This window comes from Mollisia scopiformis (assembly GCF_001500285.1).
Source record: "Mollisia scopiformis unplaced genomic scaffold LY89scaffold_21, whole genome shotgun sequence".
Lineage (NCBI taxonomy): Eukaryota > Fungi > Ascomycota > Leotiomycetes > Helotiales > Mollisiaceae > Mollisia > Mollisia scopiformis.
In genome coordinates, this window is record NW_017263601.1 from 500,084 (window position 1) to 525,539 (window position 25,456).

The 25,456-nt window shown below is 47.7% G+C and overlaps 11 protein-coding genes across 11 annotated transcripts; 5 read left to right on the forward strand and 6 right to left on the reverse strand.

Moving 5' to 3' along the window:
* Positions 1–681: 681 nt before the first annotated feature.
* Positions 682–1,893, forward strand: LY89DRAFT_756886 (uncharacterized protein; the record flags this gene model as incomplete). The annotated part of the gene is made up of 2 exons (XM_018221392.1): positions 682–1,437; positions 1,570–1,893. The coding sequence occupies 2 exons, from the start codon at positions 682–684 to the stop codon at positions 1,891–1,893; spliced, it is 1,080 nt and encodes a 359-aa protein (XP_018066778.1).
* A 688-nt stretch (positions 1,894–2,581) lies between these two features.
* LY89DRAFT_756891 (d-3-phosphoglycerate dehydrogenase-like protein) lies at positions 2,582–5,271 on the reverse strand (the record flags this gene model as incomplete). The annotated part of the gene is made up of 2 exons (XM_018221393.1): positions 4,780–5,271; positions 2,582–4,412 (listed from the first exon to the last, which is right to left on the reverse strand). Exons 1-2 carry the CDS (start codon positions 4,812–4,814, stop codon positions 2,582–2,584), a joined length of 1,866 nt encoding a protein of 621 aa, XP_018066779.1. The 5' UTR covers positions 4,815–5,271.
* A 154-nt stretch (positions 5,272–5,425) lies between these two features.
* On the reverse strand, positions 5,426–6,395 carry LY89DRAFT_592953 (lactoylglutathione lyase-like protein; the record flags this gene model as incomplete). The annotated part of the gene is made up of 3 exons (XM_018209723.1): positions 5,426–5,601; positions 5,648–5,936; positions 5,982–6,395. 3 exons carry the CDS (start codon positions 6,393–6,395, stop codon positions 5,426–5,428), a joined length of 879 nt encoding a protein of 292 aa, XP_018066780.1.
* A 955-nt stretch (positions 6,396–7,350) lies between these two features.
* Positions 7,351–7,656, reverse strand: LY89DRAFT_738216 (uncharacterized protein; the record flags this gene model as incomplete). Its single annotated transcript, XM_018220347.1, has 1 exon — positions 7,351–7,656. One exon carries the CDS (start codon positions 7,654–7,656, stop codon positions 7,351–7,353), a length of 306 nt encoding a protein of 101 aa, XP_018066781.1.
* LY89DRAFT_722052 (uncharacterized protein) lies at positions 7,573–8,628 on the forward strand (the record flags this gene model as incomplete). Its single annotated transcript, XM_018218699.1, has 2 exons — positions 7,573–7,888; positions 7,959–8,628. The coding sequence occupies exons 1-2, from the start codon at positions 7,881–7,883 to the stop codon at positions 8,626–8,628; spliced, it is 678 nt and encodes a 225-aa protein (XP_018066782.1). The 5' UTR covers positions 7,573–7,880.
* A 299-nt stretch (positions 8,629–8,927) lies between these two features.
* LY89DRAFT_688132 (uncharacterized protein) lies at positions 8,928–11,136 on the reverse strand. Its single transcript, XM_018215644.1, has one exon. It carries the CDS (start codon positions 10,962–10,964, stop codon positions 9,069–9,071), a length of 1,896 nt encoding a protein of 631 aa, XP_018066783.1. The 5' UTR covers positions 10,965–11,136; the 3' UTR covers positions 8,928–9,068.
* A 205-nt stretch (positions 11,137–11,341) lies between these two features.
* Positions 11,342–13,750, forward strand: LY89DRAFT_688133 (HET-domain-containing protein). Its single transcript, XM_018215645.1, has one exon. It carries the CDS (start codon positions 11,586–11,588, stop codon positions 13,509–13,511), a length of 1,926 nt encoding a protein of 641 aa, XP_018066784.1. The 5' UTR covers positions 11,342–11,585; the 3' UTR covers positions 13,512–13,750.
* Positions 13,740–15,363, reverse strand: LY89DRAFT_652893 (glycoside hydrolase family 28 protein; the record flags this gene model as incomplete). Its single annotated transcript, XM_018212222.1, has 4 exons — positions 14,851–15,363; positions 14,675–14,797; positions 14,435–14,626; positions 13,740–14,383 (listed from the first exon to the last, which is right to left on the reverse strand). The coding sequence occupies exons 1-4, from the start codon at positions 15,119–15,121 to the stop codon at positions 13,740–13,742; spliced, it is 1,230 nt and encodes a 409-aa protein (XP_018066785.1). The 5' UTR covers positions 15,122–15,363.
* An 84-nt stretch (positions 15,364–15,447) lies between these two features.
* LY89DRAFT_785796 (uncharacterized protein) lies at positions 15,448–18,523 on the reverse strand. Its single transcript, XM_018222922.1, has 3 exons — positions 17,556–18,523; positions 15,687–17,503; positions 15,448–15,637 (listed from the first exon to the last, which is right to left on the reverse strand). The coding sequence occupies exons 1-3, from the start codon at positions 18,439–18,441 to the stop codon at positions 15,593–15,595; spliced, it is 2,748 nt and encodes a 915-aa protein (XP_018066786.1). The 5' UTR covers positions 18,442–18,523; the 3' UTR covers positions 15,448–15,592.
* A 1,629-nt stretch (positions 18,524–20,152) lies between these two features.
* Positions 20,153–22,452, forward strand: LY89DRAFT_722057 (uncharacterized protein). Its single transcript, XM_018218700.1, has 3 exons — positions 20,153–20,476; positions 20,710–21,150; positions 21,201–22,452. The coding sequence occupies exons 1-3, from the start codon at positions 20,252–20,254 to the stop codon at positions 22,296–22,298; spliced, it is 1,764 nt and encodes a 587-aa protein (XP_018066787.1). The 5' UTR covers positions 20,153–20,251; the 3' UTR covers positions 22,299–22,452.
* Positions 22,453–23,956: 1,504 nt separating this feature from the next.
* LY89DRAFT_756899 (uncharacterized protein) lies at positions 23,957–25,180 on the forward strand (the record flags this gene model as incomplete). The annotated part of the gene is made up of 2 exons (XM_018221394.1): positions 23,957–24,368; positions 24,429–25,180. The coding sequence occupies 2 exons, from the start codon at positions 23,957–23,959 to the stop codon at positions 25,178–25,180; spliced, it is 1,164 nt and encodes a 387-aa protein (XP_018066788.1).
* Positions 25,181–25,456: the final 276 nt, after the last annotated feature.

Consider the following 25,456-nt stretch of genomic DNA (forward strand, 5'->3'; position numbering starts at 1 on the left):
CAAATGAGAAGAGAAGCCTCCCAAGCTTGCCTCACCTCGACTTTCAAGAACGAGGTCGTCGGTAAAGCAATCGTCAGTGATCTCTCGGGCTGCCACAGCATATAATGTAATATCTTAGATAGTAGATGCACCGTATGCAAATCCTGTTCACCTCCATTGTTGCAAGACTGTCCAATGGACAGTTGGGCCTTCCCTTCTTGCTCTTGCCTAGTCTGTCACTGCCTCATCCACCAGTAACGGCCTGATTGACGGCCTGAAAAAATAAGGTTGCCCACTTTCTGTTTCGAATTTTCTTCCTCCCATAAACAACGCAACCATACAAATCAAGTTGCGCGCTGATTACCTTTGGCAACTTTACTGTACCACAAGGTCTCTCAAAAGCATTCAATCTTGATTCTTCTTTGACAGCAGCGTGTCTTCATACGAATTCTACTTCGACAATACTGTCTTCCGCTCTCCTTCGATACCTGCGTGTCTTGCACAGTAAGAGATCAGCAGCTTCCCTACCTTTCCTTCGCAAAACACTTGCGCGTTGACAGATACCCTCTTCAAACTTTCACACTCGTCTTTAGATCCCTCCTTCATCGAAGTCACCTCAAGAACAACTCAATTTCCTGCAAAATGGATTCTACAGCTCTTCCAGCTACTGCCTCGAGTCCACAGGCGTTCGTCACAGCCAGCATGTTCCCAAAGATCAACTTCTCAGCTGGCTTTATAGTCGCTTATAAGAAATATCAGAAGGACCAACGACGCTTCAACAAGAAACCACCCAATGAAGTCAAACTCGTTGGCACGGTAAAGCTTCACGGTACTCATGCCGATATCGTTGTCTATTCCAACGACCAGATCCTCTTCCAATCCCGCAATCGCGCCCTTGACCTCGAGCATGACAACCACGACTTCGTCAAGACCATGACTCCTCATAAGAAACAGATCTTGAGCTTGCGAGACCAATGCATTGCGAAATACGAGGACATCAAAGGCAAGGGATCGGTTAAGAGCCAATACCCGATCATTATTGCTGGCGAGTGGGTTGGCCCCAAGATACAAAAAGGCGTCGCCCTCGCGCAATTAGAGAAGAACAAATTCGTCGTGATCAGCATCTCCATCAACAACTCCTGGGTTCCCGATCAGACCTTCTTCACCATCAGCAACGAAAATGTCGGTATCTACAATCTCATCGCCAGAACAGGATACTGGATGGAAACCCTTGATGTTACGAAGCCGGCTGCTTTCAAGGAGACAATGAAGAAACTTACCCTGCAGGTAGAGAAGGAGTGCCCGTTTGCAAAGACATTCGGCATCATCGGAACTGGTGAAGGCATGGTCTGGAAGGGCGACCTCGTAGCTGAAACAAGACATATACTGGGAGCAGACCCCAAGTTTTGGTTCAAGGATAAGGGAGAGGATCACAGAAACACCACCACCGAGGATCTAGTGAAGAACATGTTGGCTCGCAAGACAGACCTTAAGGCGAAGGCTCAAAACTTCGATCAAGCTAAGAGCAAGTCAGCTCCCAAAGCAGACATTCAAACAAAGGGACAAAACTTCGATCAAGCTAAGAGCAAGTCGGCTCGCAAAGCAGAACTCAAGGCGAACGCTCGGAAGTTTGCGGAGACTGCGCTGAAGGAGTCGCGCTTGGAGCAGGGATTGGACTATTTGCGAGAGATGCAGGTCAACGGCATGTTGGATCGTCATACTCAGTTCGTCAAATGGTTGTGCGAGGATGTTATCACTGAGGAGAGACGAATGATCAAGAAGATGACCATTGATATCAACCTTCTCCGTAAGGCAATCGATGCTATTGGAACAGAGTGGTACATGAAGCAGATTGGTTTTAGATCTTTAGATCTTGGTGGAAGTGGTGGTGCTTCGGAGGATCGATCATCTTGAGTTAGGAGAGTTTTGAATTACTGTTTACTGCATGTTACATAGCTTTCGGCGATTGCTTTTGAATCCCTTTTAGTCTATCCAATGGATACTAATTGCACATCATCTGATATGTCTTTTTGCTCTAAACGGAACTACTTGAATGATATTCTACTCTGGCTGTCTAGAGTAATAGATCTGACCACGAAACTCTACCAGCATACTTTGATTCCCGAACGTTTACCAAGTTACATACCTAACCTAAACCGCGGTAAATACCTGCTCCTCAAGAGTTGAGAACTTCAAGTCAATTCAAGCAATGAATCTATAAGGAGGAGACTCTACTCATGTGTAGTTGCAAAAATGCTTTACTAACTGACTCCTCAAATCCTCTAACTTGGAGGTATTTACTTTATCCTCGTACTCGCGAGCAAAGTGATCGCAACGAAGGTGTACGTGAGCGCTTCGTCACATTTGTCTTGCTATTCAGATCCAAGAGTGCCTAAGCTATCATTATCTGCCCAGTCTAGCATTTTACCTATAACCCTATGCTGTTATTATTGTTGAATTAAACCAAGCCAAGAAACCCCAATTCCCAAATCCAATCTAAGAAGCCTTTGCTGTTGAACCCCAGACTTCGCCCCAAAACAAAAGCACTCTACAGAGAGCAACACCACGTTCCCCATCCCATGCGCCAGAATGCAAACGGAATTCAAAGTCTCACTACCGAAACCTCCAAAATCCCCTCTTCCATCTGCAACTCCCTCTCGACCTCCTTCCCCACCACCCCCTTAACGCCCAGAATCATCAACGCTTCATGCTGCCCCTTCTCCTCCCCCTCCCCCACCCGCTCACCCGGCGTCCCACTCCCACTCCCACTCTCACTCTCCAACGCCGCTACCGTCATAAACTTAACATTAATCCCATGCCTCCCCAAAATACCCCCCACACCCCCAATCTTCCCCGGCTCATCATAATTATGCAACACGATCAACGTCCCCTCCGGCACGAAATTAGCACTAAACCGATCTAGCCTGCTAATATAAATACTCTTGCCGCTCACATACCCCGAGATAGTCTTCTCCTCCGCTTTCAACGTCACTAAACTCGCATACACCAGGTCTTGGGAGGCAGAGTTGTGCGTCTCGTTGATGCGGATCCCTTTCTGCTTCGCGATCAGGTTCGCGTTCACGATATTCACGTCGCGACCGCCGCTATCCGAGATACTCTCCGTGAGGCCCTTAACCAGAGCAGCGAACAAGGGCCTCGTGTTAGAAATCCCAGCCAGTTCGCCCTCGTAGATTAAATCGAACGTCTTCCCGCCTACCGATCCGCCCGCCGTGGAAGGATGACTGTAGTGCTGCGTGTACAGCGACCCCATCTTCTCGACCAATTTCACGAATGGTTGCAACTTCCTGTACTCCTCCGGCAAGATGAGCGGTGCGTTGACGGCCGCGGTCGGCAGGCCGCCGTGCAGGATGGTCAGGACTTGCGAGCAGACGTCTATCGAGACGTTTTCTTGCGCTTCGACTGTACTTGCGCCCAGATGGGGCGTCGCGACGACTTTAGCGTGGCGGCAGAGAAGAGAGGCCGCTGAGTCCGGGACGGGTGGTTCGCTGGTAAAGACGTCGAGACCGGCGCCGGCGATGGTGCCCGCGTCCAGGGCTTCGAGGAGGGCTTGTTCGTTGTAGACGCCGCCTCTTGCTACGTTAAGGACTTTGGCAGTTTTCTTCATAGATTGGAATTCTTTCGTGCTGATCATGTCTAGCGTGGAAGCGATCAACGGGGTGTGGATTGTGAGGAAATCTGCTTTGGGAAGCAGTTCGGAGAGGGTGCCGACGAGAGTGACGGATGCTGAAGCTGCGATTTCCGGGGAGGCGTAAGGGTCCATGGCGATTACTTTCATGCCTAGTCCTACGCCCATTCGTGCGATTTTTAATCCGACCTTGCCAAGTCCGATTATGCAGAGTGTCTTCCCGCCAACTTCTGTGCCGACTAGCTTGCTTCTTTCCCATCCGCCATTTCGAAGACTCCTGTCTCCTGCTGGCACATTTCGTGCAACTGACATGAGCAGGGCAATTGTATGTTCCGCTGCCGCAACAATATTCCCACTCGGACTGTTCACCACGATGATTCCATATTGTGTAGCGGCATCCACGTCTACATTATCAACTCCTACTCCTGCTCTAGCCACGATCTTCAATTTCTTTGCGGCTGCGAGGACGGGTGCTGTGACTTTTGTTTCGGATCGGATTATGAGGGCGTGGTATGAAGGGATGATGGCGAGGAGGTCTGCGGCCGAGAGGCCTTTCGGTTGATGAATATCGAAGTGTGGAGAGAGGAGGGCGAGCCCGTCTGTTGAGACTTTCTCGGGGATGAGGATTTTAGGACGATCGGGCGTCGAGGGACTGCTTGAGTCTTCGAAGGATACTGCTGAAGGTGCCATTTCGTGTATGTTTATGGTAGAGCTGGGTGGAAGGTAGCTGCGAAAGTAACAATTCTCAGAAGAGCGAGTGGTCGTATCGGTGGGAGGCTGTAAAGCTCTGCGAATGTCGAGTCAGAAACAGAATATAATGAAAAAAGGAAGATTGAATCGAAGTCGAGGAAGACTTCTTCATCCCACATCAAGCGATGTCGCAATAGATGGTGGGGTGTATTGTGATATGATTGTCAGCTCGACTTGATTTGTCCTTTGGAGTTGGTCGTCAGATTACCCCGCACTTCCCCCACATAACGCTAATGCAAGCTGCCGCCACTATTTCAGACCTCCGCTCATTCAAGACCACTGTGAAGATATATGAAGAAATGAAGCTAATCGAAATGCTTTGAATACATCTTCACCGAGAAGATGTGAAGTCATATCTGAGCAATAAGTCTAGTCTGATGTCCGGAAAAGCAAACAGCACTAACCTGCGTAGTTGGTGGTAGTAGCAAGACCACAACATTACACCAGGTAGTACAATGACATTGTGTCGAACATTCACAAGATAGCAGGCTACCCCTGACGATCAATACTTCTCGTCCTGATCAATCAAGGTAGCACCAAGTGCATCCCCAAGATAAGAATGAAGTACTTGTGATGGCTTGCAGTAAGCCATACATCTTGACTTGTGGCACAGCACATATTTTATGGTTCTCAAGCTATATACTAGTAAGCACTTGCTGACCGACTTCGCATGTCCTGTCAGATGACAGACAACAAGGCGGCGAGAAACTTCACCCCGCGTCCCCAAAAGCACACTAATGCAAGCAATCCCACTCGGCATCTTCCAGCTATAGCGGGACTTCCTATTGGTTTCCATGCACTGTTTCATAAGCACATCATGTAATACATCGCGGGATATCCGAAACAACGCCACGCAAAAGCATCATGTCAAATCCGATTCAGGAAGGTGGCTGACTTCAGCTTAATCTGGATATCGAGTCAAGTTCGGTTTTGTGTTGCAATGAAGCTCGTTCTTTGCTGCTAAGTTGTAAGTTCGAAAGCCATTGCATCAAATCCATGATTTTGTTTTCCCTGCCTTTGTCGTACAATCATCAATAATCCATCAACCAACTACCAGTTCGCGCGATTCTTCAACTTCTCATTTTGAATAACCTCAATCCAGTAGTTGTCGGGGTCCAAAACGAATGCAACGTTCTTCATGCGACCATCAGTAAGTCTCTTCTTCCAATTAACACCTTGGTCTTCGAATCGCTTGCATGCAGCATCGAGATCATCAACTGAGACGCCTGCCTTTCGTCAGTAATATCCTTGAAAGTTTCAAACAATACATACAGATGTGACCAAATCCTTGAGGCTCGTCGTTGCCATTGTGATACTTGAAATTGGCATCCGACTCAGTGCCATAGTTCCATGTCAATTCCAGGAGACCTTCACGATCGGCAGTTGGGTTGACACCATTAACAGACTCTGTAGAAACACCCTTGCTACCTGGGTAACCGAGGAAGTAGAGGTTGAACTTTGCGTCCTTGTTCTCGCTGGTTCGCATGAGAGTCATGCCAAAGACATCTTGGTAGAACTTGAGTGACTTCTCGTGGTCCTTGACTCGAATCATGGTATGGTTCTGGTATTCATCAGCATGGGTCCACCAGCGGTGGGACGCACCTACCATTCTGTAAGTAGCCAAATCGGTGGTTGTAATATTCTCGGTCTTGTCGATTGGATTTTGACTGATAATCTCAACCCAATATCCATCAGGATCAAGGGCAAAAGCAATGTGTCTCATCCGACCATCAGTCAACTTCTTCTGGAATTTGTAGCCTGCATCCTCGATTCTCTTGCAAGCAGCTTGAATATTATCAACACTGATACATGTATGTCCGAAACCCTTGTGTGGCTCAGCATTGCCAGTGGTGACTTTATAATTCGGGTCGTTCTCGGTGCCGTAGTTGTGTGTCAATTCGATAAGGCCCTCACGATCGCTGAAGTCATTGCCGTGCGAAACAGCTTTGGGGGAATCGTAGCCCATGAAGTAGAGGTCGAATTTGGCATCTGGTTGCTCGATTTTCTTGATCATCTTCATGCCGAGGTGTTCGTAGAATTTGACTGAAGCTTGAATTAGGACTGCGAGAAGAGGATTTAATTACGACATACCAGATTCCTTTGGGTCCTTCACCCGAATCCTGGACATAGATTAGCATATCTGCGAATGTGGGTAAGGTGTTGATCTTCGCACATCGAGTGATTGAACTACATAATGGCGTTAGTATATTTATACTAGACCTCAAGGAATAGTGAATGATGTCTCAGGAGTAATTGAACGCGTCGCATAGAGGGGTATTTCCAAGCTAGAAGCTCGTAAAGAACAAGAGAAGATTCTTACCTTGTAGGTCTTCAGATCTGTAGCCATGGTTGCGTAAGTTTTGCTACCTATCCAGGTCCTCAAATGTCAGCGACCCCACTCCTCGTAGCTCCATCACCCAATAAGTATTCGTACCTGAATTAAGAACGTGGCGGCGAATGGAGTTTAGTCTGAACGCTGTTTGTAAGCTGCGGACAGAGTGCATAGAATCTTATCAAATAATTGTAGAATGTTTTGCTTGACTGTGTAAGAGGGGGGGGGGAAAGAGTGAAGCTCAAAAGCTTCCCCGCCGTTTTCGCGATGTATGACGTGTGGAGACTGGTCGGGTCGTTGAAATAAAGCCGAGGCGTTGATTCAATAGAGAAACCAGAAGATGAAGACTCCGAGTACGAATATTGTGATGGTGCGTATCTGGTCCCACTTTGGTACTCCTGGAATGATACCTCTGCGGACTCTTTCGTCTTGTAATTGCAAGACTTGGTATACGCGGCCCCACCTTCTCAGCCTTGCGTGCTCGAGAAATAGGAAGTAGAGGTAGCAAACGACAATCCAGGCATTGAATATGAGCTGCCCAGCTTCGAAATCCGTCCAGGCTTTCAGGGATAGTTTGAATAGGAAGTAGGTCAATATATCGTTGATCAGCAAGGGGGCCAAGGGCATAACAATCCAAGTCCCCTCAATTGAATTCTCGCTCGTCTGCAGCTTCGTATGCGCCGTCGGGGTAGTCGTCGTAGGAAGGTATGATGTCCTCTTGGCCTAGTAATTGCTCGAAGATGCTTGCGCTTTCTGTGCTATTTGCGCTGTCGGGGTGCTCGTCGAGAGGAGGTATAGCGGCTTCTTGCGCTGGTATTACGTTGTTGTTTCTGTTTATTCTGACCGAGAACTTGAATTCAAAACCTATGTATCCCAGGTAAACGCCCGAGCAGAACAGCATACAGAGTCCACAAAGGAATGCCCAAAAGAACATCACAGGTTCTCCCATGGTCTCTTGTCTGTTGTTGTACAATACGGTATCGGGTGGCGATGGTGATGGGCGGATGGATTAATTTCCCAGTTAGTGCACATGTCGGACAGCCAAAGAACTTTCTTTCCATCTCATCTCATCTCAACCCCCAAGCTTCCCCGCCAACCAACTCGATGTCACTCACCATGAATCAACAGTGACTGCCATCTCAACCCATCAACCGTGTCTGCGAAAGCTTCTAGATGCCCTAGTAAGTAACGGCCAATCTCCCCGTCTTATCAATTCCACGATTAATCACAAAGCTAATCATCCATCCCCAGCATCTTCCCACAACCCCTCCCCTTCCTCGACCCAACACCACAAACCATGCTCCTCAATAAACGCCTCACGACCTTCCTCTCCCAAAACACAACCCCACAACTCCCAACCCTCCTCCTCCTCTCCCCCACCGGCAAGCTTCTCACCAGCTCCTCACCCCTCCCCGCCTCCACCCTCCGCACCCAAGCCACGCTCGCATGCTCCCTCTGGACCCTCTACCAACCCTCCCTCCCCTCCCTCATCTCAACTTCCCTCCCGTCGCGACACCATCCCGATCCTAGTCCGCGGGGCTCAGACTCCACGATCTCGAGCGCCGCCACCGCGACGGAAAGCGAGCTGAGCGCCATCACCATCCAGCTCACGCACGGCGTGATGGTCATCAGACAGTTAGCGTGCGGACTGCTGTTCGTGGCGATTGGGGCGCCATTAAGTCCGAGTGCGCAGCCAGCGAGTCCGCCGTCTTCGCCGCCGGCGGGGAATGCCGAGGAGTATACGGAGGGAGGCAGTTTGGTCGGGGTGGGGAGTGCGGCTGCGAGTGAGGCGGGGAGTGTGAGGAGTGTGGGGGGTAGCAGGACGGGGATTATGGGGATTAGGAGGCGGGCGGATGAGGTGGGACGGTGGTTGGATGGGCAGTTGGAGGGGTTTACGTTGAGTTCTGGGGAGGGGAGATGAGGGTTGGCTGGACGGATAAGTACAGATGTGTGTGAGCAGACGGATATCTCAGGCAGGCTGGAAGATTTGCAGGCCGCGAAAGGAGGACAAAAGCAGGGACTTTCATGAAGATAGTGGACGAAGATGTTGGATCTGAGTGTGTATAATATGCATGGCGTTCGGCGTCTCGATACCAGGTAGCATTCGAATGGCATACCTACACTCGCATCATCCTGAAAGTTTGATTGTCTCTAAGCTGCCTGGTCAATGGCCTAGAGCAATTTGGTATCAGATTCTAACTTGTCTCAATCACTTGAATGGCTGCCGCTTCTTCGATTATATTACTCCACTTCTTCAACTTGATGCTGCCGCTGACCAGATGTATTACACTATAGACCAAGCCACCTCGAAAATTGCCAGTATTCTCCCTCCCACAAGTACAGATCCAACTCAACACCGCCTCATTGTCCAAACAACTCACGATCCCGCTCCTCCTGCGCATCACTCCAAAACTTATCCCACCACGGCTTAACCCCCGACCCACTCGCGGGCGGCTCCTGCAACTCAAGCGGCTTGTCATCCGTCGCACTATTCTCCGAATCCCGAAACGCATAATGATCAAACATCGAAACAGCCTCTACCATATAACTAGTAGCCACCCGCTGGTCTTTAATCACAAACAGATTCTCCGCATTTTTAGTATCGGCCGCAACGGAGAAATTGTACGATCCAGTGTAAACGCGAGCAGTAGGCTGGTTGAAGTCAATGACCACGAATTTGTGGTGAAGACGAGTCCCGCTGCCGCCCGTTGCTTCTTGGTCGAATGGTGGGGGGACGTCTTGTAGGAGGGCCGCTGGGTAGGCGATGGGTGGGTTGCCATTAGGGAGTTGGATGTTGAGGCCGCCGACGGTTTTGTCGGAGAGGCCGTAGACGAAGACGTTATTCTCACTTGTTACTTTTGTGATGGCGTCTCGAATTACTCCTTTGGTTTCGTAGAGAAATGCAAGGGAGTAGAATAAGCTGGATTGGGTGCTGGAAATGTCGTCTGCAATTTGTTGCAATTTGGCATTGTTTGTGCTGTGAGGCGAAAATGTGACTTGAGCCTCGACATTGGTGAAGCCAAGGTCAATCCAGTCCGCAGAAGCTGTAACGTCGAATCCTTTAGGATTATCGGGGTTTGCCCAGAAATTATCAAAAGCATCACTGAAGATCTGGACTGGCGTTTCACCCTGGAGGACTACCGTATTGTTATTCTGTACATAGATGCCCCGCCAGGAGAAGTTTGTGGAGCCGCCAATGGCAATCTTGGTTTGGTCACCATCGACCACTATCGATTTGTTATGTTGCAAGTCGCCCATATGCTGGCGTTGGACGTTATCGGCTCCTGCTGAGCTGACCAGCATCGCTGCGGCTTTTGTTTCCGCGGCAGTGGCAGGCTTATGGGAACCAGAGTCGTCGATGATAATCTTCAACCGACCTTTAAGTTGTTCAAGGCGAGAGACAATCTCCGGATCGTTGAAATCATAGGCACAGACACGAACATTGGCCGTTGTGTCGGCGATGGCGGCATCCAAGGTATTCAAGATGGCACTTCTTGCTTCAAACCCCATCCAGGCAAGGGCAGTTTCTTCTTGCGGGTCGGTAGATGTAAAGGTAATACCAGCGTTTGCATTCGTTGGAAGGATAGTTCCCACCCCGCCATTTGTTCCAAACTTGTCAACGAAAGCCTGGGAAGAAATGAAACCACGTGTGAAGCAAATATTCAGCTCTCCAGGATAGGTCTCTGCTTCCAGCTCGATAGCAGCTTCCTGAAAGTCTCCGTAGCTTAGTACACCCTTGTCATCCATGAAGACTGAGGTTACACGGTAAGTGTACAAGCCTGGTGTCGTAGCATTCGATGGGAAATGGGTCCAGCGGAACTTCTGGAATGGTGACAAGCGGCTTGATAGGGTGTTGGCGTTGATCTGACCACTTGAACTAGGGAATGCAATGCGGTTTTGGAGTGCAAAAAATTGGGTGGCTCCGGGTTCCATGTACTCGATGGCAAAGCCGACGAAATTGTCCGGTGGAGTGCCCTGCTTCCAATTCATGGCTAGGAGACACATCCCTTCTCCTCTGTAGGCAGTGAAAGAAAATAAAGCATTTTCGCTGGTGCCACGGACAATGAAGTCAGGTGAGGAGGTATTGGTGGCAGCTGTGAGAGTAAAGGGTGGAATCTTGGTCGCTGCTTTTCCCCGTCCCTTTCCTCTCCCCTTGGCAGCAGGTTTATGCTTGGTCGGCGCCTTCTTCTTTGATACTCCCGACGATGGTTTCTTTGGAGGTTCTTTCTTAGCCGCCGCCTTTCTGGTCCTTGCCATGGCTGGAGATTTTCAACTGAGTCGGAGTAATATGATATGCAGTGAAAAACATAAGATGAACAGTATGGATAAATCATATAATGAAAAGGAGAGCGCATGCAGGAGAACTTATAACTTACGCACGTCATGTTTAGGAGGTCGCTGATCAGGTATTTAACCTGGCAACTCGGATTAGCCACATGGGTTGGAATTGTGGAACACGTGGGTGACATTCTCAGCCTTGCAGAGGACAGAACGTTTCACAAACTAGGGAGGTTGGGGATCGGCATATTATCAGAAGCCGAGGCGCTATGTCTGCTTCGGGGATAGCCCCAACTGGCCTGTAGAATCAAGATACAGGACCGACTAACTTCGCTCGTACTTTTGTTTCCATCATTGTTCGACTTCGTACGGTATACTTGGTAGTGCCTTGCCATCTGTCTTCGCGCTTTGCGCAAACAGTCCCCGATTACTTTTCAAGGATATATTGGATCATGGCGCTCGAGGCATCTACTCTGATTCGTCCGCCGATGCATCGTGGTGGTGGCGGAGCTGAAAAAAAGCAGCAAGGCTGCAGATGCCTAAATATCTCCTCGTCGTTATCATCATTCATGCTTCAACACTCTACATTCGTAGCAAGAGATGGATCACCAACAAGAAGTCCCTCAACTTGGCAATCTTCCTCCGCTTTACCATCCCCTCGATCCTAGCAAGCATGAAATACGACTGCTTCGAATTCTACCATCGCATGACAAGGCTACCACCATACATTGCGAGTTAGAGACCACCACACTTGACGTTCGGCCAAGTTACCGAGCACTTTCGTATGAATGGAATCCACCTAATGCAGTTAAATCATTTGCTCGAGTATTTGTGAACGGTCACGAAATCGATGCAACTTCCAACCTTCGACATGCTTTGGCACATCTTAATGATGGACCCTCCTTTGCCTATTGGATTGATGCTTTATGCATCAACCAATCCGATAAGGTAGAAAGAGGTCATCAAGTCCAATCCATGAGGAGTATTTACCATCAAGCCAGGCAGGTTCTGGTGTGGCTTGGTCTTGATTCCGGCAACATGTCACTAGGAATGGACCTTGTCACAGAGCTCGCCAGTCAGGGTCTATTTCCACAAACTAAGTTGGAAGCTAGACAAAGCCTACTATTAGCAAAGCTAGTGGACCCTTTGCTCAAGCCACATTGGGATGGAGTGATTCGGATTTTCACGAACACTTATTGGAGTCGCACGTGGATCGTCCAGGAGATCGTTGTTTCCTTACCGCTGGAGACACCTCTTCTATGCGATTTAAAGTCAATACCGTTGGAATATATCAGCTCGCTTTTGCGTTACATAAAAATATATGTACAACCAATCAAATTCGGCCACAGCTTAGCCTACGATATTGTTCTTGCTGGACGGACAATAACCGAACTGCTTTGGCATCGTACAAGGTGGAGGGAACTTGGCACTGATTTTCCGCCATACGATATGAGTCTACTCCGCAACTTAGTCACTTACGACATGCAAGAATGTCAAGATCCGAGGGACAAAGTCTACGCTCTGCTCGGGATCTCTACACCCGTCCCTGGTGTCGAATTTCCTATCAGTTACACTGACCCAGTCTCGGAAGTTTTTCGTAATGTTGCAAAACATATCATCGAAGGCAGCCAGCGCTTGGATATTTTGCTAGATTGTCACAACGCGTCTAATCGATCCCATTCAGCGCCGTCGTGGGCCCCGGACTGGGAGCATTACCGCAGGGGATGTCGAACTATCTACTACGACACTAATGGGTGGGATGCATCTAGTCCATTGTCTACTAAAGGATCTTTCCGCGTTGATAACATGGTTTTACGCTCACGAGGCTTCATCATAGGCGAAATATCGACTATATCAAAAGAGTTCCAGAGATCCAAACCAGTCCTTGCCGCCATGTCTTTTCGCAGTTGGTTGAATTTCGTTACATCTACCTGGGAAGTTCCTTCAGCATCGAAGCGTAAGCCACGGAACTGGTTGAAACCTCTAATCTCCGGTTGGAAAACACCCCAGAAACAATCAGACAAGGCTGCGAAAGTCGATACTGAAAACTGGGAATCTGCTCTAGAGGCATTATACGACGCTATCGTCAAAACAGCTCTCCAGGAGCAGGTATACGGCATAACTTGTCCTTTTGACAAGTTTCGCTCTTACTGCGAAAAGCTGATCTACGATTCTGAGCTTCCAGCAGAAACCGAGTGGCCCTTTGCTGTGCCTCATGATGCAGCGAGATATATAGCTGGAAGTAGATTATGCTCAATCAAATTATCCTCTGAAAAAGGCTCAGGGTCACTTGGCTACCCCGGAACAAATTATGATATTGATATGAAGAACACTGTGGGACTTTGTCCTTCGAGTGCGAAGTACGGCGATGTTGTTGCTGTCCTTCGCGGGTGCAAGTATCCGCTTGTTCTGAGGAGGGTGTCGGATGGTGAGGGATATGAAGTCATTAACAGTGCGTACGTATACGGATTCATGAAAGGGGAGGTTGTAAAGATGATGTCCGAAGTCGATATCGAGTTGGTTTGATTTAGCACACGAAGATGAAAAGCATTAAAATTCGGACATGATGACGGATCTCCAGCGCAAAATTAAGATCAGAAGCAAGAACTTCCATCGAAGCAAGATATACGAATTCAGAGGAGCTGAAACGGCATGACGCTCGTTTGCAGTCTACACATCTCCGAGGAGTTGTTTCGATCTCGAGGGTCCCCAATATCTCCAGAATCTACCTTGACATCTTCATGCAATGGCCGCTTACTCTTCCCGCTTACTTTTATCACTCGTCGTCGCATTCTCACACTGAAAATCCAAACTCCCCGCACTCCCAATATTCCTACAAACATACTCTGCACTCCCACTCGCGCCCACCAACTTCGTCCCCGTCGCCGTAATCCCTTGACACACATTCGAACAAACCAAACTCACAACTTCCTTACTCTTTGTCCCCGTGCCCGTCACATTAATATAATGAATATCATTAATTAACACCTTAGACGGATACTTCTTACACTTCGCCGTCGACGTCTCATAGCACTGATCTATCACTATCGGCAAGCCAACTTTCTCGCATCTGAAATCTTGAAACGTGATATTCTGGATATATCCATTTCCGCCTCCCGTGGTAGAAGTAGCCGAAGAAGAGCCACCGAAGGCTTTGATGCGTGCTCCATTTTTGGCGTTCACCATTGTGATGTTCTTCACTAGGACGTTGGCGATAATGTCTTGGACGCCAGCATACTGGCCCACGGAACCCATGGAGATACCGTGCGAACCTTGGCAATAGAGATTTTGGACCAGGACGTTTGTTGAGTTTGGTTTCAGGGAGACGCAGTCATCGCCATTGACTATGTGGCTATTTGTTATTGAGATGTTGGTGCTGCGGTAGATATCCCATCCATCTTGGAAAAAAAAATCAGCTCTGCTCTTGCAAGAGGGAAAAGAGAGCATACCAGTATTATGAGCCTGCGACCCGTCCGTCTGAATCGAATTCAGATTAATATTATTAAACTCAACATTCGAGCTCTGATAAATGAAATTATGCCAAAACGGCGATTGAACCATATTGATATTCTCAACCAGGACATTCTGGGCGTTATAGATAGTCCACGGAATTGGACCCGTTTCTCCAGCTGCATACCAAGCTAAAAACTGTCAGCTAATTTCGAGCACCAAGAGCGGGGGAGACAAACTATCACCACTCCCATTAAAAGTGCCGCCACCGTAGACATGAATCCCCTCCCCACCAATCGTCCACGCTGTAAACGCAGATTGATACGTCAACTTAACGCCATTTGCCTTCCAATACGATATATCTCCTCCGGTTAGCTGTAGCTCCCCTTCTTACCCCAAACGTCGAAGATCTCACCAGGGCTCAACTTAATTATCCCCGATAGCTCAATAGCCACATTATTCAAAGCCATGGCCTGGAGAACAGTGCCAATAGTGTAGGTCTTATCAAGCACTACGGTCCCGCCATTATTGCAACTCGAAAGCGCGGCTGAGATAGCCGGTGCGTCGTCGGATGTACCGCCTGCGACTTGGCATGTTAGGGCAAATGCTGAGGTTGCGTAGCTTAGGAAGAAGATGAAGATGGGGATCGAGATTGGAGACAATGGACTTTTGAAACGCTCGAACATAGTGAGATATACAAAGAGCGCAGTGAACGGGAACAACCAAGTCAGCCTCCGCTTGATGCAACTTCGCCGTATGAACACTAGAGGCTTGCCAATTCTGCAGCTTGATATTAACCCGCGGCTCAAGTACGCCGTACCAGGATCCTCGTATCTTTTGATGGATTCTCCCACGAACCGGAAGGGCTGCCGACCGAGCAACTAATGATTCTAGGCTGAATACAGTGGCAGAGAAGAGGAAGCCGAATACCACATCATAAAAGTAGAAACCACTCCAATTGAGAGAGACTTCTCTCGTATCGTGCACTATACTTGCTTCAAATTGTGAAAATCATCGTATTACCATTGCTTCCCGCTTCGGGTATCTAGACATATTCTTACACGATTCAAAACTCCATTTGCGCCTCGAAATTTTTCCTTCCCAAATCACGCTTGAGTAAGTAACCTTCCAGAGCCAAATACGCCATATCATCCCGTCTATGCATCCTTAATAGCGCTGAGCAAATCGGTCATATACAGAGTCTGAATAGTAGTCAGCAATGCACCTCATAAATATTATTAGATCGCTTACCAAGCTCTTGTTATGTGTCATGACCTCGAATAATCGTTGCTCAACTGGCTTGAACAAGCGGTCGACCCAAGAAACTCCACCCTCACTCTTCAACGCAGCCTCTTCTGCCTCCGTCTTGGACAGATTTCGTGCCAGATTGCGAAGGACAAGGACGGCGCTAAGCGGGATTCCGGCAGCATCTTGACGATCGTCAGTCGCTGTGACTTGGTAAGAGAATGCCTGTCTTGGTGCAGATACGATGTATGATGGCTTGAGTTTCTTCATTGGGGGCGGACCATCATCGACTCCCTTACGTCCAACAGGCTTTGGAGGGAGGTGGACTTTGATGTGGTTGGCCATCTGAAGTAGAGTGGTTGCCGGAGCGGTCTTGAATCTGGTACAACCAGTCCAGAGACAAGTATATTGTCGGCCGAATTTATTTTCCCACTGGCCATTTTCCTTCTCAACCCCACCCAAGTGAGCCTTGAGGATATGTTTGTGTACCTCCTCTGGAGACATAAAGTATTCTCGGCAAAGCTCGGGGGAGTTTTCCTTAATCTTCCACTTACATCCCAAAGCTTCCTCACCATTGAGACCGACTGGAGCGCTGCGCATTCTGATGCCTTTGATGATAAATTTTTGGACCACGCCTGGTTGGACTTGGGCGGCAGCCTTATCACCAAATGTGGTACTGACATTCTTGATGAAATCTGCTGCTGGAAGCAGTGCATGTCCCGTCTCCGAGACAGTTGGTGTGAAGCAGGCTTGATATGCTTGCCAGAGAGCAATCTGCGTAATGGACTCTTCAGGATCTTCCTCGAATAGGCACCGAAGCCATTGGGAGCTACGTTCCGGTTCGTCAAGCTTGATTAGCTGAGGTAAGAGATCTCGTGGAAGAGGCGCAATTCGTTGTGGTGCGGGGACTCGGCCATCTCGAGTGAGAGCATATTCTCGCTCGGCGTGTCTAGCTCCATATGCCAAAAGGCGCACCAGCTGGTTAACCAGAGGCTCTACCTGAACATTCGCAAGGAGAAAATCCACGTTGTCGACAACAGCGGTGTATTGATAGAGGAAGTCTAAGCAGGCATGGGCAAGATCCTCATCATTCAGCAGGGTCCAGTCGATGATATTTTGAATCGCGGTAGCCGGTACACCTTTCAACAGATTATTCTCTTCGAGCTGCATGGAAATCCTGCTGATTGCCCGAAGTGATGTCAAGATAGCACCTCTGTCATCAGATTGCAGTTGTGCGAGGAGGGAAATATAGAGTGGATCGGTCTCGTCGAAGTGAAGGTATTTGGTAATCTGTTCCGCGATGTCGAGAGCATAATGCTTCAATTCAACGACGCTGTCCACCACAGGTAGATTGAGAACAATGCTGAGTAGATCCCGAAGAGGTGCAAGGTCCGAAACGTACAAAGCATTATCCTCGAGCATGACCATGTTCCTCAATGTGAGAGCAGCCTCATTGATTTGCAGCATCTTGTCGGCGAATTCGGCAGTGTAGATATTGTCGTCAACGTAGAGCTTCGCGTGTTTTGCCATTCTTAGCAAAATATCAGGAGTGCCATCAATGCCGTTGAGCATGTATGGGCCACTCATCATTTCTTCCTCGGTATATGCCACCTGCCAATTAACCTTGAAGAATAACGAGGCTACCTCCATGACTTTCTCAACAAGAGCTTCTGCCAAACCAGGAAAACCTTCGAATCGGTACTTGTCTCCTCGTTCCATCGATATCTTGACCAAATGATGTAAGGCATAGTTTTGCTCGGAAAAAATGCCCGAGCGCAGGGCTTGCAAGCAGCGGACATAGATGTTTGGACCATCGAAATATTCTGAATATCAATCAGTATGAATTAACCACTCTAAATTAAATTAGAAACTTACTACCAGGGAGCATAATTCCACTTTGCTTCGAAGGCAATGGCTTTCCAGCTGCGGCATCATTCAGGAACTTTTGACGGCGTGCAAATTCTGCAGGATTATTTCCAGGTGTGACGATTGGACGCAGAGTTAACGGATGGTGAGGTCGAGGTTCATAATTTGCAACGGCCAGAGACATGTTCTCCATGTTTGACGACGGGTTATTGGTTGTAGATGCGCCTCGAGGTTGTTGCTGTTGATGATATTGGTGACTGTTGTGCTGTGGAGAAGGTGCGTGGGATGTAGCAGAAACGTTCCTAGTTACTCGCGATGAACCAGTCTCGGGTTGGAATAGAATTCGCTGAGGGGGAGCTTGTCGCAGACCACGAGTAACTCGACCACCAGAACCCAGTACCTCTTCACTTTCGTTGCGTTCTCTTGCGGGTGTGCCATCGTCGCCAGATATGTCTGAATTCTCATTGCCCAATGCGCCCGACTCTCGACCTGCAGGCCGGTAGTTCTCCAAGGTCCGCGACATTAGGCCCGTACCTTTCGCAGTTACGTCCTCGAGTATCTCTTTTGGTGGCGGTTCTTTGCCATGGATCGTCGATATTTCGTACGCCGCAAGGTTCTTGTAGAAGACCGACTTCAGCGAGAATGCGGGAGGTGCGATGTTGTTTGCTGGGAATCCCCAGTCTGCAGCAACCTTTCTCCATGCCAACTTGATACCACTGATCTTGTCGTACCCTCCTTCTGCGACAACGTAGTTGAAGAGTTGGAGAAGATCGATCGATTTGCCAGCGACCTTTGGAGTGGGATCGAGCAAGGTTCCTCTCTTCTCATGATACGCCGCGAGCTTCTTCATGAATTCATTGTATTCGACAGGGTTGGACGGTCTTGGAGGCGCCATTGTCACTATGCGGCATATATTTCCATGCGCTGGTTGCGACAATTCAAAGTTTCTCTTTTTGCTGTTCTTTTCGCTGGTGATGCGACGCGCTTTGAAGCTTTTTGATCGCGAGCCGCGAGGTCAGCTTGCAGATCGGAACGGCAACACCAGTCCCAATAGCGTTAGCGCCAGCCTCGCCATCTCGATCAAGATTTACAAGTGAAAGGCTTCGTCGCTTTACTGAGTGTATAGTGACTAGGTAAAGACGCTGATCCATTATCTTGGGGAAAGCGATTCAAGATGATAGGTAAGCACTCGTACTTTCACAAGAAACATCACGATCATTTGCTTGACATGCTTGCAAATGTGGGTATCTCGGGACAATGTAACACGTAATTTAGGTATCACTCCCTGGACTGAATTACTTTCCAACTCTGCTAGCCCATATCCATGCAGGAAAGATTCTAATACAGTATTCTCCAGTCACTCTCTGGATGTTGCAAGATGTACATGAATAGTCTGTACATTACATATGGGCAATGGAAACCAAGTTAAACACTCCCCTCCTTCACTTCCATTTCATTGGATAGGTATGACAGATTCTTTCAGCGCTACAGCCTAGTTCGTTCTGTAATTGTTGCGGACTGTGACATCGAAGACTGGGGAACCTAACGTGTCCGACGCTGGAGTGACGATGCTTACTTGACCCATGGAGTTAGTGTGGACCATAGTTGGTTGCTTGGTCAGAGTGTACATTTTGTTGTTTGCTATAACGAAGATAGGTTCGGATTATAGCTCTACTGGGAAAATTTTGTTTATAGGTTTCCTATTATTGTCTTTGATCGCGATTATAGTAACAAACGCGAAGAAAGTGCGAAGTCTCGATAGCGACTAAAATATTAACAAAAGTAATAGAAATATCGCTAACGTAGTTTTATATTTTAAGCTATTTATAAAATAAAAGAAATAGCGTTTTATAATTCGTTTTATTATTATTTGAAACACGTCAGTGAATTTTTATTATTTTTGTTTAATAATACAAGCTAAAATAGTAAATTTCTAATAATTTTTTTTAAAAAGTCGATATATAGTGAATTTATTTAAAACTGTTTAAACGGATTTTATTAGCGTGAAGACGAAGGGTATATAATCCGGCCTCCGGCCTCCGTCCTCCGCCTTCCTTAAATAACTTTTAAAAGACTCCATGGAGTCACCATTGGTGTGTTGGTGAGTAGAGCCAGGTGTGTGAAGCCGGGTGTGTGAAGCCAGGTGTGTAGAGCCAAGTGTGTGGAGCCGGGTGTGTGGAGCCGGGGACGTGGATGTGACGGGACACGGAACGGCATGTAGGGCAGAAGCGGTCTTCACTTAGAATACTAAGGTAAAGAGCCCAAAAAGGGGGTCTCAGAGCTATATATACAGGAATATGGTCACGTGACGTGGAAACAGCCGCAGAGACTCGGGACAGAGATCAGCGCTGTCACAGTCTTTCAAAAGAGTGGGGCCCTTCTTTCAGCGAAATTAAGCTTGTTAATGATTTCTCATTATCTATGATAAGGAATTTACTTCATTATTTTTCCATTCCAGATTTCATTGAGAAGTCAATTTCGGGTTCTAGAGTTGTCTATCACGTGGATTACTTTGAACTATTCTGCATGTAGACTAGTGGTTCCCCAGGTTTATTTCAGAAATTCAATCACTTCTCTCCATCTTCTGTCCACCAACACACCTCAATCTCGATAGACCGCCATTAAGATATCGATTGTATTGCTATACTCTTCATTGATCAAGGACTAATTCTACACTCGTCACTAACCTAACTCCCCATTTCGTCATGTATCAAGTATCTTCCCAAGCATTAGATCCGGACTGGATTTCACTCTCCATCGCGAAATTCTCTTATAATACCAGCCCTCATGGAACTAAAACGTACACATGGAATCACATCACCACACGTCCTGATCTTTCCTTTGTTATTCGAAATGTTCGATCTATTAGTGCGGACAGAGAGCAAGAAGCTCGCGTGGTCATGAAGATCACAGCTGGAGCTGAAGAAATGGTATCAAATTTGGACTTCATCTCAGTGAACAGAAGCCTGACCTCTTGCCTAAGGAAATACAAGACCTTCATGACCTTGTTCGATTCTGCAATCAATTCAATCCTGCTTCTGGAGCGGAGCATCCAGTCGAGGTGGCAATCAGAAGCCCGTTCCTGGCAATGAGATATCCGAAGACTGCGACAGCTGTTTGGTCTATCCATCATTTCGTCGTATTTTGAGCTAACTTCAATCAGGTCCGCAGACTACAGGTCAAGTTCCGCAGCCATGAAGATTACCACAAAGCCTACACCTTTCTCAGGGATCTAGGTCTTCCTATCACCAACAGGGAAATATCAAAACCAGCCCCACAACTACCTCCATCTCCTGCACCCTCCAATGCCACATCTCTCATGAGCGCTGCTGCTGCCTCACTCCGACCATCCTCCGCAATCGACCTTCCTGCGCACTACAACAGTTCTCCTCTGAAGCAGGAGTTCAAGATTCCTCCTAGACCCGAATCTTCCGTGTCCGAGGGCAAAGCTCAGATGAATGAGATGACTCGCATTACTAGACCCTTCTCTACCTCGTTCGCGCCTGTAGCTTCGATTCCCAATTCTCCGCTCTCACGAGTCAACTCTTTCCAACAGCCCGCCACTCAAGCTTCGGTGCTTTACCCAACACAAATGGAGAAGGAGGTAAGTTTCCAGTTTACGCTTATACAAATTATTGTTAACATCGAGTACAGACGCGTCATCTCTCTTATCCTGCATCGCAATTTTCAGATCATTTCAAGCATGACATACAACCGAAGACCTCGTTGTATGTGGATCAGCTACAGAATCTACAGCAGAATCTTCCAGAAAGAGCCGAAAATACTTCTCAACCTTTCTCAGCATCTCCGTTCTTCACTTCAATTGGAAGTGTTCCCACTGTGCATGGACACGAAGCGTATAGTGGCTTGACGGCATACAATCCTGGAGACGTTGGACGGCCGGCTTCAACGCCTGGAGCACAAACCACAACAAGCACGTTGCAACTAGACCATCGGCCTGTGTCTGCTCTGTCTGTACCTCCACGGTCGGAACTTCCCTTTCTCAATCCAGCAGGAAAAAGCAAGCCAAGATCGTCCTCTCAGTCTAATTCTACTCAAGTATCAAGATCCACGTCTGTGATCCTTCCACCTTCCAAGAGCCCAAATATTAATAGCGAACAATTATCGACTCCCGTCAAGAAGCCTGCACCTAAAAAGCGTGTTGCTCAGCGAAAAGCACCTGTAGCAAAGCCCGTGGACGATGTTGCCAAAAAGATACAACTGAATGCTGATGAACTCGTCATCGCAGAGCCGGATGCTGTCGCGGACGAGCCGTCACCTCTTGCTGCCAAGAGCGCTGCCCAGTTGACAAGACCATCGTCGACTCCACTAGGGCTAGTGTCTAAAGTTGCTCCGAGAAAGCGTACCGCGACTCCGGCTATTCGACCTCCGTCGAGCAACAAACGTCCGAAGATGGTAGATCAAAGTACACAGACCGATAAGCCTACCAGTCAGCACGAAGACGCCGAGCAGGAGGTACCTCCTTCGAGGACCACGCCTGATACTCACCTAAATCGTGTCTGCTCGCCCCCAGAAGACTATCTCCAAGCGATTGATGGATTCGTTGCGAGGCATAAATCTCGACCTCCGCCAATTGAGCTCTGGCAGACTCCGGGTTGGGCTGAAGCAGATGATGAGCACCGTCAGAGGCTGATTGATAATTTCATCTGCGAGAACCTCGAGAATGCTGACTTTCTCAAATTGTGTGAAGACATGGACACTTCTTGGCGAAGAATTGGTCTGGGTATGTAGAAGTGTGTGGATATATCGCGGAAATCATTATTCGCTCAAGTTACGTGCTATGGATGCTGGGGAATAATGCAGGTGGGTAACGAGTATAGCTGAGTCTGTCAGGTGCGGCTGTCATTGCGATTAGTTGGCTTGGCATATCTTGCTTTATCCGAATAATATTGCTATAACCACACATGACTTTCCATAATTCTGATGTGCGGGAAAGACGTCAAGCTTCCTCAAGTGCCGTTGGCCGGGCAACATCTCTTTCCTTCTTGATCACGTTCTGCATTATGATATCAGGGCTTGTAGCCCTTGATGACCACTCTCCAAAATATTGTATATATTTGAATGCTCTATAGCTCTGTTTGTATCAGAATATGCCTCGTCAGTTCTGATCTTGTCCTTGTTTATTGTTCCGCCTGCCATTTGCTCCATGCACATGAATGACCCCCTTTCCCTCAAAACCAAAAGTATGGAAAAGGGAATGGCATACCTCGATCGTTGAAGTTTGAATCCACCGATCGTTTTTCCGTGGCATTCTTCAACTTTCGATACGCATTCAGTGCAGTAATTCATCTTCTAGAAAGAGAAAAGCTGGAATGTCTAGTGCAATATATACAACTTTCTTTTCAGACCTAGAACGATGAACAGCAACATTGGAAGCGGTCAGCTCCGATGCCTAACACTGCCACGGCACTTGGGGTTCCGATGTTGGTATGTTCTTGCTTCTGGTGGTCAATTCGGTGGGCAAGTGCGTTTCTCCATAAATTTGAGTTTTGTACCACGTGGGATGAGGCTCGTCAACACCTCCGTCACTGATGAAAGAATGCATCACCCATCCAGAAACGCACACGGATGATCTAGCATTAGCATTTCTCACACATAAAACCCCAAAATTCCCCTTGCATTTCTCTTTCTTTTTTCATCCCAACACAAATATTCTGAAATCACCACACAAAGTTATCAAAACCAACAAACACAACAACAATCGAAACAATACTTTATTCGATCAACTCAGCTCTCTCAATAGACAGCGTTGGACTCAAAAAAAAGTTGTAAGTGCAGTAAAAACCACCATAGAGGTCAAAGTTTTGCGCTGAAACCCAGCTTCTACAGTCGACCGCTACCGGCAACCCTCAACAATCAACGCTCAGAAGCTCAAACTGTAAGTGAAAGCCTGTAATTGAATGTGTTTTCTACATCTGTTCTGAGCTCAAGTCGAGACGCGAAGTTTAATTGCTGTTTTGTAGTCAAAACTAAGCAAAAAAAACAGCACTCAACAAGTCAAAACGACTCAAAAAAACAACCAAATCGACTTTCGACACCGAAAGTATCTACAGAAAGTCAGTGAAACTCCTCTTAAACACAGACTTTCCTTGATTGACACCCACAGACTCAAATTCGACACTCTACCGTCAGAGCTTAATTCGAATTTTGAAGCAATTCAAAGTGTGCCGAGAAGTAAGTCTCTCACGTGCTATATTTTCTGCTTCTCTGTCCTTTGCCCTTTTTGGGACTCATCGGTCATCAACACGTGGCTCAAGATGATCCGTGTGATATATTTTCCCAAGTAGTGTTGGTCGAGGACTTAGTGTTATTCTGGAAAGTTCCTGCTGGCGTTGCGGATGGATCGTGGTGTTCTAAGCTTGTGCTGATTAGCCGAAGGTTAATTCACAATGGCTTCCTCATTCACTGTCAAGGCTCGCCAACTCGCCCTCGCCGAGGCTACACACTTCAAGCTTCAATCTCTAAAGAAAATCTCTGCGCCTATTTCGGTCTCTCAAATTGTCGAATCCGACTCAACCACTCAAATTTGGAGGATCAGCAAGCTCAAAGTTAAAGGCTGCCAGCACCAACAGGGATCGATCAAAGTGGCCCATCACAAAAACTTCAAACTTCTGAAGCAAATTGCCAAGATCGCTCCTATTCCGCTTAAAATGCCATTTGACATGAAGAAAATCTTGGCTTGCTTCTCAGAACCTTCGCTTCTGGTCAAAATCGACGAACAAAAACCTTCCGATCCAGATCTGTTCGAGTCACTCAATGCAAGAAGAATAGAGCTTGGAGCCGAATCAGGAACTTTGAGAGGTGAGTAATTCTTCGTCTAATCCGAGGTGCTCGTAAGGAGAGGTCACTGAGTTCTCATAGTTCCACTTCCAGTTTCAAAGAGGACTCCGCTGCCATCATCGCCTACGCAAGTAATTGTTCAATCGCCAAATTCGAAGCTTTCTCAGAGCCGAGCCGATCTCAACAAACTCCTGGAAGAAAAAAACAGAAGAACGGTATCAACTCCAAGGACCGTCCCTGCAATCAGACGTTCAAGGCCATATATTCCCACGGAAGCCAGCAAAGAGGAGGGAAAGGTCAAGGACATCGAAAAGTGGACCAAGAAGTCAGAAAAAGCGGCCCAAGAGACCCTGGCATACAAACAACGATTTGTAAGGTGGATGAGGGAGGAACTCTCTCAACCAAAACCCCTCCAAGCTGTCATGAGCAGTATCCCGCCACAACACCAAATCTACTTCGGCAAGAAACACGTCGAAACAGCTCCTGGACCGGCACCGAAACCAGCAGTCCAGCGGATCAACAACCAATGGAACGTCACCTACCGGCCACGAAAGCCAAGTCCTCTATCTCAAGTCAGCTCAGCCACCAATGTCGCCAAAGTTGTCAGAGTTCAAATCGACAATCGCAAAATTCCAACTCGGGAGCACGAAGATCCTGAGATCGAAGAAGAGTCCGAACAGGACACCGAGACAGAACAGGAAAAGATGGACGCAGACATCTACTTCACAGAAGACGAAGAAGATCAAACAACTACCACGACAAAACGACGTCGAGAGCAAGCATCATCACCACCACTCTCGTTCAGAAAGAAATTGAGACTTGACGACGATTGAAACACACAACACAATGCGGTGTGTACCCTCGGGCTCAGTGCGAGTCCAAGAGGGGAAGGAATATCAACTTGGAATGGTTGGAATCGAATCTTGGAATCGAGCAACGGCTCATGGGAGTACACCTTTTCCCTTGCATGCACATCAAGAAGCGGCAAGGTTTTACTGGTGCTCCCGAGGTGGAATGCTGGTTTGTAAATCCTACTTTTTGTACTCATAGGAGAGCTCTGGTAGGAGTCCAGGAGCTGATTATGGAAATTCATGAAAGTTCCACATCCT

What these genes read in the sequence shown, in the direction of transcription:
- LY89DRAFT_688132 (XM_018215644.1), bottom strand. Translation starts at nt 10,964, where the DNA reads ATGGCAAGGACCAGAAAGGCGGCGGCTAAGAAAGAACCTCCAAAGAAA.
- LY89DRAFT_688133 (XM_018215645.1), top strand. Translation starts at nt 11,586, where the DNA reads ATGGATCACCAACAAGAAGTCCCTCAACTTGGCAATCTTCCTCCGCTT.
- LY89DRAFT_785796 (XM_018222922.1), bottom strand. Translation starts at nt 18,441, where the DNA reads ATGGCGCCTCCAAGACCGTCCAACCCTGTCGAATACAATGAATTCATG. An exon ending in TGGAATTATGCTCCCTGGTA is followed by an intron (nt 17,504 to 17,555) that starts GTAAGTTTCTAA and finishes ATTGATATTCAG; the next exon opens with AATATTTCGATGGTCCAAAC. An exon ending in TGACACATAACAAGAGCTTG is followed by an intron (nt 15,638 to 15,686) that starts GTAAGCGATCTA and finishes ACTACTATTCAG; the next exon opens with ACTCTGTATATGACCGATTT.
- LY89DRAFT_722057 (XM_018218700.1), top strand. Translation starts at nt 20,252, where the DNA reads ATGTATCAAGTATCTTCCCAAGCATTAGATCCGGACTGGATTTCACTC. An exon ending in CAGCTGGAGCTGAAGAAATG is followed by an intron (nt 20,477 to 20,709) that starts GTATCAAATTTG and finishes AACTTCAATCAG; the next exon opens with GTCCGCAGACTACAGGTCAA. An exon ending in CAACACAAATGGAGAAGGAG is followed by an intron (nt 21,151 to 21,200) that starts GTAAGTTTCCAG and finishes CATCGAGTACAG; the next exon opens with ACGCGTCATCTCTCTTATCC.